This window comes from Homarus americanus, unplaced genomic scaffold, assembly GCF_018991925.1.
Source record: "Homarus americanus isolate GMGI-L3 unplaced genomic scaffold, GMGI_Hamer_2.0 scaffold40856, whole genome shotgun sequence".
Taxonomy (NCBI): domain Eukaryota; kingdom Metazoa; phylum Arthropoda; class Malacostraca; order Decapoda; family Nephropidae; genus Homarus; species Homarus americanus.
The window spans coordinates 552,403-566,748 of NW_024734615.1; the positions used below are offsets into that span (position 1 = coordinate 552,403).

At 41.2% G+C, this 14,346-nt stretch overlaps 1 protein-coding gene across 3 annotated transcripts in view; it reads left to right on the forward strand.

Moving 5' to 3' along the window:
• Positions 1 to 8,428: 8,428 nt before the first annotated feature.
• LOC121870347 (hemicentin-1-like) overlaps positions 8,429 to 14,346 on the forward strand; it is a 134,901-nt gene continuing 128,983 nt past the window's right edge. For all 3 annotated transcript variants that reach the window (XM_042372137.1, XM_042372138.1, XM_042372139.1), the window contains exon 1: positions 8,429 to 8,559. In XM_042372137.1, coding sequence (XP_042228071.1) covers positions 8,444 to 8,559 — 116 coding nt within the window. In that variant the 5' untranslated portion in view covers positions 8,429 to 8,443. The remainder of the gene's footprint in view (positions 8,560 to 14,346) is intronic.

The window sequence follows — 14,346 nt, forward strand, 5'->3', positions numbered from 1 at the left end:
GACGTACACCAAGTGACTAGAAGGAGACGACGAAGATGGTGGCCCCTTCATTCACTATGCATGAGGGGTCGGGAATGAGAGGAATTTACAAAGGAACTGATAGATGCCACTGATTGTTCTACTGTTTGAAGAGACGAAGGGGGGGTTAAGAAACTGAGGCTACGTGGGAATCACTTAAGACTTTACCAAAATATTTTATAACTTAGTAAAATAAAATACGAAGTTGAGAGAAAGGGATTATATGATGAAGTAAATGACAATGGAGTTCGTCATAGTGAAGATATGATGAAGATAGTGGAAAGTGAAGAGAGCAAATGATAATGATAGCAGGAGTGAGTGAGTCTTGGCTGTTTCATGTCACCGGAGTCTTAGAAAATGGTTAAGAAAGTAAAAGAAGATAATGTGACTGATATTATAAGAAAAAATACGTATTGAAGAGAGTAGCAAGAGATAATATAAATATATACAAGTAACTGTGGAAATAAATGACAGCACATAACACGAAAATAATGGTGACCCCCCAAAAAAAACAGGAAGCTTAAGAGGTGAGATGTGTTTGGGGCGCCGAGGGGCTACTGCATGGGAAGGGATCTAGAATTTCAGATATCTTAGGAACATTCACGTTGAGGATGGACGAATGAATACCGAGATAGCTGAGAGGGGGACGATGAAAGATGGCCAAGTTGCTGACGGCCAGAGGAAAGTCATGCAAGGTACAGATGTCAACTCACATAGAAAGAGGAAGAGTTTTACTGGGTTGGTTTAGGGGAAACTATCTACATGCATGATATTAAAACACATACAAGATAACGCCGACATAACAGAGAATATGCAGTTTTGAGGTTGGATTCCTTGATTTATTAGAATGCAAAGTAAAAAATAGTACACAGGGTGAGAAATATAGGTGGTGATGAGAAATATATAACACAGGAATGTTGAGGAGAGGTGTGATGGCATTGTGTTGAGAGAGAGAGAGAGAGAGAGAGAGAGAGAGAGAGAGAGAGAGAGAGAGAGAGAGAGAGAGAGACATAATACATATATCGTAAAACTAAGGAAACAAACTGATTACATATTAAACACAGAGGAAAAGACAGGAATTCTCTGATCTATATTCGTATAATCGACAGTACCCAGTGGAATACCTCTTGAATATTTTACTTTGTGGGCGAGAATTCATAATCACCAGAGCAAGAAATATTGAAAATGACCAGTAGCAAATTCTTAAAAATACATAAAGATCACTTATATAACAAAGGAAAGGATTATAACAGTCAACAATCAATTTCTTTTCAAACTGTATCGTCAAAATAATTCAATAAACAGCGAGACGAGAGTTATTAAAAGTTACTCATAGCTTCACAGAATAAAACTAAAGTCTCATTTAATAGAGTAGACTACCGGTGAGGCACATATCAGGGGAATTTATCAGTGAAGGTAAAATCACAAATCTTTAGAATCAATAGTTTCACATTTACAGTACCCGAGAAGAGCAGCGGGAGGGAAGAGGGTGGGGGGAGAGGGAGGGAGGGAGGCGTGTGGACTGTGGACACAAGGAAATGAAAAGGTTGAGGTAATTATGTCTGATAAACGGTGGGACTTGAGTGGATTGAATACTTAAAGGCATGAGTCAATTTCGTATCTTTTACCATAAACTCTGGAATCGGGCAGACGCAAGGACAGACAGACAAGAGTGAGCTATGTTCTGCCGTATCCACATCTTGGGTGGGGGAGGAGGTGGGGGAGAAGGGAAGGGATGGGGGAGGGGGAGAGGGGAGAGGGAAGGAGACGGGGAGGGAGCTTGATAGCACCCAGAACAGAGATCACACACCCACACGCAAGTAAAAATATACCTGAGGTTCTTATTCAAAATAAGGCCACCTAACATACATGTGCTTTCAAAACAAAATCATACTGATACACACTTACCGACACCCCCCCCCACCCCCCCCCACAAGGGAAGGTCAAGGGGTGGTGGTGAGGTTCGCCCGGCAACAAACAGTGACCCTCACCCTCATCACACCATTATGGCTCCGACGTGACTCGGACTGTAACTCAACAACGCCTACCATCTAGTTAGCTATCACCAGACTCTGTCACCTCAACACGGTGTGGTATCAGGTCAACACATGGGGGGTGGCTGAACATGTGGTGTTATATTTGTGCCCCAGGTGTCATGTCTCAACACACGGTACAAAACATGAGAACACTTAGTGCGCTGTCGGGTTAGCATTCCTTGCAAGTTTTCAGGCTCATCCTCAAACGCGAGTTCACAACAACACGGAGTGGTGTAACTCAGAGCCACACCACCCGCCTCGTCTGGGGATGTATCGACTTGCTCTCGCCCTCACAAGAAGTCATACACTGCACTTCTCCTGGTGTTTCCTTCCAGGAACGATCAAGCTGTGGAATTCCTTGCCGGAGAGTGTATTGGGATGTCACACAACGTAAAATTTAAAGCTTTAAAATGAAGTCCAAAACTTATTGGCTGTGCTGGGTATTTTAACTATTTTTTTCTTTTTTTTTTTTTTTAGAATTTAATAACTGATGGTGACGAATAACTTAGTATGCAGTGTTCTGTACTTGTTAAAATAGTAACCGTACGACTACAACAGTACAGTAATTACAAACATCTGGACGTACTATAGAAATAAAACGCATTACACCATCACTACCACTACAGACAGAAAACAGTCGAACGTTCGTCTGGCTTACATATCCATTTCCAGATAAAGGGAAACGCCAGGCTGTGTTGATTGCTCGTGGTGGCACTGTTTTTATAGACCAAGCTGTTGTATTGTGTATACTGTTACACACTGAGCTTCTCACTACAGGTGACGGGGTGTTGTGATGATGTGTGTGTGTGTGTGTGTGTGATGAAGCTCGTGTGTATGATGAAGCTCGCGTGTGTTTAAACTCGCGTGTGTGTTGAAGCTCGCGTGTGTGTTGAAGCTCGCGTGTGTGTTGAAGCTCGCGTGTGTGTGAAGCTCGCGTGTGTTGAAGCTCGCGTGTGTTGAAGCTCGCGTGTGTGTTGTGTGTTGAAGCTCGCGTGTGTGTGTTGAAGCTCGCGTGTGTGTGTTGAAGCTCGCGTGTGTGTGTGTTGAAGCTCGCGTGTGTGTGAAGCTCGCGTGTGTGTGTGTGTTGAAGCTCGCGTGTGTGTGTTGAAGCTCGCGTGTGTGTGTTGAAGCTCGCGTGTGTGTGTTGAAGCTCGCGTGTGTGTGTAAGCTCGCGTGTGTGTGTGTGAAGCTCGCGTGTGTGTTGAAGCTCGCGTGTGTGTTGAAGCTCGCGTGTGTGTGAAGCTCGCGTGTGTGTGAAGCTGCGTGTGTGTGTGAAGCTCGCGTGTGTGTGTTGAAGCTCGCGTGTGTGTGTGGCTCGCGTGTGTGTGTTGAAGCTCGCGTGTGTGTGTGTTGAAGCTCGCGTGTGTGTTGAAGCTCGCGTGTGTGTGTTGAAGCTCGTGTGTGTGTTGAAGCTCGCGTGTGTGTTGAAGCTCGCGTGTGTGTTGAAGGCTATACATGTTTGCTTCAGTAAATAGAACAGACACTATCTCTTTATCATAGATTCTTTTGTTTCATTAAAGTGTCTGCCTGTGTCTATTATTTCATTTTTTTATTGAGTTTTCTTTCGTCCCTTATCTTAAAATTCACTTAATTTGCCTGTTTCTGTCACAGCCTCCGTACTGATCAATCTTTATCACGCATGTTGCCAATTTGTAGTTTTAAAAAAGTCAATTCCTATCCCGGGTAATGAGTTGGCGTGAAACATATCCTGGGATTATTACTTCGATAAATCATCTAAACGACTAAAGAGCGTGTGAGGTATTAATTTTGAGACAGGAGTTACGCCAAACATAAAAATTAAGATTGACAGAAATGTGCTTGTGCTTTTAATTACGTCATGATCTAAAAACAACAGGTTGTAATTTATTCATATACACAAGATAAATATATAAATTGTTTATATATCAAATCAGATTTTTTTATTAATGTTAAATACTTTAAATTACTTTGTCTAATTTATCGTATTTATTTTTATACAGTAAGATTCACAGGTAAAGTATAAATATTGTGTTGTGGCGTATAGTATTAAGTTTGTCCAGTCATAGATACACTTCACCCAAACTATAACATGATAATATACATAAATAACTAGAGTATGTGTCAGTGTAATACATTTTATGGCCAACACCAGCGTTAGTTATATAATAAAAATATAAATAATATACCAAAAAAATATATAGCCGATGCAGTTTCGTAAATCATATGCGATTTATATAATGTATTTTTGGGGGGGGGAGGAGGGGGGGGGGCACAGGTAGCATTTATGTAAGAAAAATGAAGAATTGGTTCCTAAAACTCATTTTATGACCGAGCCATCCACTGGGTAGTTCGAGTATGTGTTAACCATGATATTAAGAGTTATGACCCAACAACCACTAAAATTGGCGAGGCTGGAACTAATGTTACGACCGGTCTACCTTCTCGTCACAAGTCAGGTCATGAAAAGGGCCACAGACCAAGTTGACCGCTGGACAATAAAGGTCAGAGAGGGCAGCATTTCATGACGTCAAACTGTTACGTCTCGCCTAGCCGACCGGTCAGCCACCTTGGATGGATTTTAGGATCACCAACTTCGTTTCGGATAATTTTCACTGCTAACTAGGGAGGGATGGGATGGTGTCGAGTCACTTAACCCAAAGCTCAGTGTTTTAAGTGGTACTGTCACAGCTTCCGAAATAAACAGTAAACCCCTACACACTCACTTATACTGTATGTTGATAAGAAAGGTTACTTCGTACGCCACATGTGAGTTCTCCCCAGAGCCAACTCTTTCTCCAACCTTGTAACATTAAGTTTCCCTAATAATAAATTAAACTCGTACATAATATAAGGTAAGTTTCGTAGTCTCCACTGTGTCCTCCACCTTGTTATACGTACAGTAGAGTCCCCAACAAACTGGACACATCTGGTAGCATCTGAGGCAACAAACACATTTAATGGCCAAAAATCATACATATAAGTAAAACAGTTTCTTGCTTCATACAACACGGGGTAGGTGACTAAAACATTGTGACACTATCTGTATGTTTGTATGAGTACAGTAGTGCTGCCAGACGTGTCCAGTGTATTTTGTCGGTGACTGTACATGAAAATTCTTAACACTGCATGTACAGTATATGCAATGGGTGATATTATCTCAACTTGATAGCAATATACAGAGGCTGGGGTTATTAACAGCACCATATACCGGTGTGCGATTGAAGACAATTATGAACGAGGAGTTGAAACTAACACCCAACAGTCCTGGCCAACACACTCCTTACGAGAGAAACTTGAACTGCAGTGTAAACTACTACAGGTTAAACTGTTATGGTGAGATAAAACACATCTTACCCATTGTAAATTGCTATGCAAATCTCCACTGAAATATGCATGATTGTGATGCAAATAAATTCTGGGCTTTAACATTTTCTGCTAAGAGTTATGCCACTCCAATATAACTGGTACTAGATAGAGACCAGTCTTTATACGTTTTCCAATATATTCAGTATTGCGAGGGGCAGCAGGGGTAAGTTGCATTCCACGATGTCTCCTGCTACACGCACTCACTACTGGGGTGAATAATAATACCATTTTGGGGTGATGTATAACTGGTCTTTTTTTATAAGCACTAAGCTCGTAAATCCTACCGGACTTGAAATATAACTAGGGCAATATTGCTGCGTAAAGGTATAAAGGAAGTAATTTATATTAATAGACGCGTGTTATACCCTGAGTGTGAAGTTGACAAAAGGGGAGAGGGAGGGAGGTGATGGCTTTATGTGCCGGAGTAATACTTGGTCGCTGTTAGATGACGTGTGGGCGATGATCAGAGGCGGCACCGAGGCGTAGATCTACCAGTGATTACACGCCAGATGTACACAGAGAGAAGTGACACAACACACATCACATAAATACATAATATCCAAGATGATTCTCAAGACGGGCGGACTGACGGACGGACCAGCGCAAAATATTATCAAAAAACGAAAAGTCAATCATAAAATTATCTCAAATTATACATCTCACTTGAAATCTTTACCAACGACCATCACTGAACCAAATAAAACAAGCCAGGTATTTAATTCTGTACCCGGAGGACCTAAAATACAAAAAGAGCAACAAACTACTTGTGTTATGAGTTATAGCTGCCACCTTGATCAATAACTACACACAACTCAACACACTGTAATGGACGGACAGCCACGGTCGCCCCTTCCAAAGTACTATAGTGGGGGAAATTACCTAGAGGATAGTAGGATAGTCTAACCATATCCATCGTCCCTGTGGCGATTCACATTTTGTCCTTGCAGAAAACAGTCACGAATCTATCACTGTTATTTAGAGTTTAATAATCTGCATAATATCCTGAAGCGTTTTCTTTTTCAATTCTCTATTCGTGTATTGTGATTCTTTCTTCTCTGGATTCCTTTCAATAAATTCAGTCTGTTGGTTCTTATGAATGATGAGAAACTTTGTAGCATGGGGCGAGCTACCACATGAAGAGGATGACTACTGACCTGTGGCATTAACTTATTCTAAGGGACATAGGCACTGTTAAAACACCAAGCGGAACATCCTCCCTCTCTCGTTCATGATTCCTCACAACTATCAGAGAAACTCCCTCCCCATGTGAGTCTTTCCCGCTATACCCGAGGCTCTGAACACATGAGTGAGGGGTACAACGGAGCCTTCCTGCCATACATTATTATACTTGTGATGATTTTTATCTTAGGAAAACTTAGCTTCAGTAGAGGACACGACAGCTGAGTTATATTGTTAATCTCGTCTCCTCTGCATCCTTTTGCTGTTTTCATAGTAGTGACAAAATTAAGATGAATGTAACTATAAAGACCTCAAAGCAATGTTTACGAAGTACATACATGTATGATTATATACTTAAACTTACATATTGGTATAGCTGCCCAATCTAGAATATTTATGCTGGAGGAAAAAAGAGCGAGAGGAGAGCAAGGCGAGTTTTATCCTGGCGGCAGAAAGTGAGACAAGAATGGGGGAAAATATGTCATGGTGTTTCTCTTCCATAAATTCCAAGCGCGTGCAGGCGTTGCCTCAGAGGGAAGAGTTATGGATTCAAATTGCATAGTAAGTAGTATTATTCTCAAAACTCGACCACCGGAAGGACATAAACAACAATAAATAAATAAACGCATAAATGCATGCATGCACGAGCGTGCTTGCGTGAGTGCTTGTGTATATACGTCTTAATCTAAACTTCTAAAGAATAGCGACAGGTCGATGTTGTGAGACGATAATGATACTGACTTCAGAGAAATAACATCATTATCCTAACCTAACCGAACCTAACCTAACCTGATCTGATTTTCGTACAATTTGGTTACGAAATGACATTAAACGATGTATTAAATGAAACAGAACAAATTTTTACCTTAAACAAGTACCTAATACTTCTCTTTTGCTCTATCTCACTGGTCTTTTCCCCAGGTTTAGATACAGATCAGTCTCTTAAATATTTCTATGTTATTCACCTGCCCGGATCAACACGCTGCCTCAGATACACACGTGAAGCAAAACCTCCCCACGAGTGCCAGGATGTATAGTGTAGTATTAACAACAGCTTGAGGCACTCTGACCTACTGCGTCCTAAGCCAAACTTGTCTTACTTTTCTCTTATACAAACACAGAATATCTTCCCTATTCCATCTCCTTCCGGGTCATGGTTCGACATTAGTCCCCGTTTTGTAGTAACGTCAGAATCTGTCCTGTCATTGTTGGACATTATCTTATTGGTCCAAGTGTTTCGTGGTTAAAGTCGAGAAACTTATATAGAATTTATATATCAGGAAATCTCTATAAACACATGAGGATATCTCTGTCAATCCCGTGTTGTTTTGCTGAGAATAAGTTCCTTCAACTTATTAACATGGAGAGTTTTAGATCAAGAACGCCATATATAAATTTGGAAGCTCTGTTGAATGAGGTTTTACGACAACTTTGTCTCTTTATCCCCACAAGTGCTCTTCTTTAAGTCACTGTGCTTGTGTAAAACTTGTGTCCTCGGGTTGATCTAGAGTATTGCGAAGTATAGCGTCGTCCCGGCATACTCTACAGATAAAGTTCGGTGCTAAATAAACCTGGTGATGGTTGGGTTACCTCAGGCCCCAGTAACCTATAAAGTGTCCATGAGGCTCTATAAAGAGAGCTCTGGGGGGCTCTGTAAACCCAATGATCCGCGGGTTGGCCGAGCATTGATCCAGGGGTCAGCCATAACGTCAAGCCGCGTGCTGATGTTGCCATAAGACCCTCGTCATATTCCCCGTAATTGTGTCGTTTCTGTCGCCTGGGCTGACCGTAATCTCTCCCCCCACCGCTCCACCCTCTCACCCGTTCATTCTCTTTCTCTCCCCACAGCCGTGTACAAGTCCGCGATGGCCATGGTGCAGGAACGCGCGCGCCTGCCCTGTGACGTCACCTCTACGCTGGCCAATGACAGAGTAGTTCTCATCCTCTGGTATCGTGGCTCAGCTGGTACGCCTATATACAGGTAAGGTTGTATTATTTTTTTTTCAAATGTATAAAATAAGATGAAATAAGTAAATAAAGTAAAAATATATATCGTGTTTGGGAGCATTTTTGCGTTGGGGAATTCTTCGTGTCAGTTCACTGTATGCATGTGAGAGTTCCATCAGTGTAGGAGGATCATTAACAGGTGAATCTTGTGGTAATGTTCACTGCTGCTGAATTACTTATACAACTCTCTCAATATGACAGTGATGTGTGGTACAGGTGTGGTAGAGGTGTTAGTGTGGTTGTCTACACAGGAGGGAGGAGTGCAGGTTATTTACACAGTACATAATACTGGTATTTGCGCTTCTTATATTACCGAAGAAATAGTTAACGGGATGGGTTGCTAGTAACATTATTTACACCACAAATAAAGAACAAAATATCCAGGATTAAGCCACCATGTTCTGGTACAATTTGATTATATAGTTACAAATTATACATACTTACACACTTATGTATTGTATATTTCTATCAATATATAAACCGTTATAGGAATGAAAAAAAAATTGTTTTGATGGAATTCTTGTGAAAAAATCGATGATGTGTTATAGGTGAAATAAAATCATTGATAGACCACATGGCGTCCCGACTATAACTTTCCAGGTTTATGATCGTCATGCGTTTGGATTCGACTACTCTCGGTATTTTTTGCGCAGTTTCATTTCGTCAGAGCATTTGATATTTTCACCAGTTGTGTTACCCGAAGCTTTCAAAACTTTTGGTAACATTCATCGTCTAAAAATTCCAATGTTTTCAGTTTTCATCGCGCGTCCTGACAGCTTACTACATCGCGATTCTTATAATGCAGGACAAATATATTATCGTTTTGATTATTGAAAAGTAATAGTATTGATTATATTCATATTATCTTCCGTTCAAATGTTTCACAGATAATGTTTCACAGATAGACATTCTACTTATGTTTTTGTCGAGCTGTAAATGTGTAATACTTCTAGAGTATTATTTGTGTTCCTAAAAATTATCATACATTGACGTCATTCAGGCTTTTTCTTGACTATAGTCCCTTTATTAAAACTTAAAATTCGTTTAATTTAAGTACAATAACTAATTTAGTATTTTCCCTATATATAATTCCTATTTGTGTTATAATATTTTCTTAAGAGGAAGGGATAATTTTTTTACCCATTTTTGCCCTGCCTTACTGCGCCTTCCCCCCAGCACCACTCCACTCCCAGCAGAACCCCCCACCCCCTCTCCCGTTCCACCCATCTACATTACCTTTACATTCGATAACAAATGCCTCTCGCTTATCCGCCGCCCCTGATGCAAACATTTACACGTGAGCGAAACTGGTAACGTTCTCCCTGACCATATATCTTCAATGACGGGCTTCGTGACAGTGAATTTTATTGTGCTCTCTTTCTCTCTCTGTCTCTCTCTGTTTTCCTTCTTGCCCCTCAATTCCCCTTCCTGTCTCCTCAATTTCCTTCATTTCTCCTCCACCTCCTCTTTCCTTGTCCTCCTACTATTTTCTTATTTCCTTGTCCTTCTTCTCTTTTCCTTCTCCTCCTCTCCCTTTCTCCTCCTCCTCTCCCTTCCTCCTGGTTCTACTCGTGACCATCTCTGATCCTTCCTCAAGCACTCTCCTCTCTCGGCCCCCCCTTGTGTTCTCGTCCTGCCCCCCCCCCTCCTCCTCCTCCTTCTTCCCTCCTCTTCTTCCTCTTTCCTTGACCACCATCCATCCCTCTTCCTCTCGTTCTTGCATACCTGTCTTCTCATTATTTTTTTCCTTTTTATTCCGTCTCATCTTCATCACCAAAATGCCACCATCATCACTACCACCACCATCACCACCATCACGATTGCTAATAACCACCACTATTAGTTTTACCATCACCACCACTACTACCAATATCAACAACAATTCCATCACCACCAAGCTCCCATAACTACCACAACTACAACCATTGCCATCATCACCCACATCATCATAACAAAAACAAACAACAACAATCATCAACCACCTATTACAAACACAAAACAAAAATATCCAATACTAACAGCATCAAAAAGGAGACCGCGAACATCAAACACTGTACCGCGACACAATAACACCCACAACACTATACCACCACCACTACCACAATTGCACTAAATGACTGACCACCAGACCACCACCACAACCAACCTCTCTCTCTCTCTCTCTCTCTCTCCCCCCTTCTGACGTCGCAGCCACAATCACCACTAACCTCCATTACTCTAAATGACTCTCTTTCTCTCCTTGCTCTCTTGTCTCACTTCCTCCTTCCTTCTTTTATTCTTCTTTCTTCCACTCCCTATCATACTGAATGTTCCCGCCTCTTTGTTTCTCTCCACTACGAACAACATTACCCCGTTAATTTCTCTTCCTTATTCTCTTATTCTTCTCTCCCTCCTCCTCTCCTCTTCTTGTTGTTGTTCCTCCTCGTCCTTCTATTCCACCACCTCCTCCTCCATTTTTTCCCCTCCCACTCCCTCCTTGTCCTCTTCCTCCTCCATTAATTCCCCTACCATCCCTCACTGCTCCCCTCTCTCCACAATACCCTGCCATTTACCCATCACCTCCGCCCGTTATGTATAAGCCCCTGCCTGCTCCCTGCTGTAGTGCCTATGATCCACCCACCACCTCGGGTTGTGTTCTGTTGCCTTACATCAACAACTTTGGTCATTGCTCCTCGTTTTACCCTCCACCAGGAAAGTGTGTACTCACTCTCTCTCTCTCTCTCTCTCTCTCTCTCTCTCTCTCTCTCTCTCTCTCTCTCTCTCTCTCTCTCTCTCTCTACTGTATGTATCTACCTATGTCTATCCCTTTATCTACTCTATCTCATCATATCTACATCGGTCTCTCAGTCTTCGTCTCTCTGTCGGTCGGTCTTTCTCTGTTTGGAGGGTCTCTGGCTGCCTGAATTAAACATAGATGGATTTTTCTGCACACACACACACAAAGACGACACGGATCAAGCAGCATCCTGGTGAATTGCAGATGAGGATGAAGCTGAATTTTTTCTGTCATGCTTAATGTCTCAAAGAGCCTTAGTTTATGTGTGTATATATACCCTTGGTGCATACATTTACGGTGATATATTTACTTGGTGCCTCACTTCTACGTGTTGTATACTTCTCAACGTGTTATTTTGGTCGTGGTGTTGATATTATTCATCGGCTGTATTTATTTCATTCATTGCTGTAAGAATTTTCGACTATGTTACAGTTTTATGGAGACGTTTCCCTGTTGACTTTAAGCTATTGCTGATAGGAAATATCTTCCTAATCCTCTGGTGTGTGTGTGTGTGTGTGTGTGTGTGTGTGTGTCACGCATACAAGTTAAATAAGCAGATATATTTCGAGTGACAATTTTCTTCTTGCTTGCTTAAGTCTACAGTACATGTGGAGAGAGAGAGAGAAAGAGAGAGAGAGAGAGACACGCACACACCTTCTTTATGGATTACTGAACACATTTCTTGTCAAATAAATGCTTGAACTTACCCACATCACGACCATACACTAACACAATGAAGTCGGTGGCTGCCGTGACCTCCAACACCGCCATGACATATATACTGTATTATATATAAGAATATACTTCATTGCTTCCGACCATTAGTGGGAATGGTCACTGGGGTCCACAACGACGACAGAAAGTGAGGTCTGTGGTCAACGACAGCGGGAGGCCGGGCCCCAAATACTCGTATAAAAAGGAGCATTACTGATGAAATACTCCCCGGGTCTCTGGCTGATGGTCGCGGGAACAGTATTTTGGTCTATAGGGTTACCAGTGTGTGGGTGCCGAGTGGTGTACGGTGCCTCGTGTAGAGTCACCAGTGTGTACGTTACTATGGCTCGAGCTGTAAGTGCGCACAGAGCCACAGATATGTCAAATATAGTGGACAGCAACAATATACACTATAGTATACAATGTATATCCAAAACAGAGCCAGCAGCATATACAATAGTGCGTATAGAACAAATTGTGTGTACATTAGAATGCACAGAGCCATCAGTATGTACAGTCAACCTTAAATGTATTGGTATAACAACATTGATAACAAATAGATTGCAACAAACTGGACTGTAATACCGTACGAGGGTTGGCACTACTGGCACATGTTTGTTCATATGTTGGTCCTATTAGAGGAATATAAATACTAACACAATTGCCTCAGTCTTCCTCACAACGTTCACAACGTAGTTTATAGTCGAGGTATTTGATTTTTATTTACACATTTTAGTTTTTCGAAGATTACGTCGCATGTATTCGTAGTTGGGAGGGATACCATGAATTTGAGAAGATTTTGTTGACAAAGGCGTTTATAGCAGCAGACTGAAGCTTACTACCCAGTCAGTTGCCGATTCTCATTTTATCGCTCTGCCGGAAAATTTATTTTCTCGTCAAACTTTTTTTGTTTTTGTTTTTTAAATTAATCTCTAAGATTTAAGTAACGTGATAGGTCATTGAGTGTGTTGACTAACTGAAATCTCGCACTCTATCCCTTCATGTTAATCAAGACCAAACTGATGACCAATCGATTTTAAGTCAATACTATTATTAATGCAGGTTATTATATTATAAACTGTTTCGTACTTTCTTGAAACTTTCCAGTTTCCTTCTCCGTTCGTCAGTATATCATGAACTGGTGTCAGAGAAATGTGGGAAGGTACAGGTGTTTGCCGAGCTGAGCAGGACGTTGATCTTACCAGGGGCCACGAGCGGTCTTGGCTTTAAAAGGTAGACACACACATGTAACTCTATACTCAGAAACACGCCAATACTATTTCATACATTCGAGTGTTTACAGCTACCAGATAACACAATAGATTCGTCAGCGGGAATAGGAAGTGTATGTAGACGCCAGACTAGACAAAACAAGCCGACATTATGTACAGTACAACGAATTTTCTGTGCAGTGTATAGAGCCACTGATATGTACAGACGAGTGGACAGTGTATCAGTACATATATATTAAAAAAAACAAAGTTCCATCATTATATAGATAACTGTGTAATTAAGAGTACGGAGACAAGAGCGTACATATACAAATGTGTAATGTCTCAAGCACATATATGAACATGTACTGTAGTAATGTACCACCAGTGTTTGAGAGCTTTGTACAGAACAATCGATGCAAACCTACAAACGTACAGAACAACAACAGGAGAGATAAAAGATGTACAGCTCTCTTAATACAGACATTCTAGCTTACAGTGCCAGCAATACAAGAAAAAAAACCCCACATTTTCACCAAAACAAACGAACAAGGATTCGAACGTACAGTGCCAGCGGTATAAATGTATGAATGTAAAGTGCCATCTGAACAAAGACTCATATATACAGTGCTGCCAGCATAAAGGTATGAATCTAAAATGTTATCAGAACAGCAGATACGAAGCTAAGTTTCGCTAGTATAGATCTATACATGTACAGTGCCAACAGTGCAGAGAAACACGTGTACAGTGCCAACAGTATAGTGATACACGTGTACAGTGCCAACAGTATAGTGATAGACGTGTACAGTGCCAACAGTATAGTGATAGACGTGTACAGTGCCAACAGTATAGTGATACACGTGTACAGTGCCAACAGTATAGTGATACACATGTACAGTGCCAACAGTATAGAATTAAGAATTTACATTGCTACAAATACACGAAAAAAATACTGATAAAAGCATAAACCCTTAAAAAAATAAAGATATGGCTTCTTCATATAAGTTGATGAACCAGAAGAAAAGTACCAGATTGTAAAAACCAGAAAGTGAAAGACGAT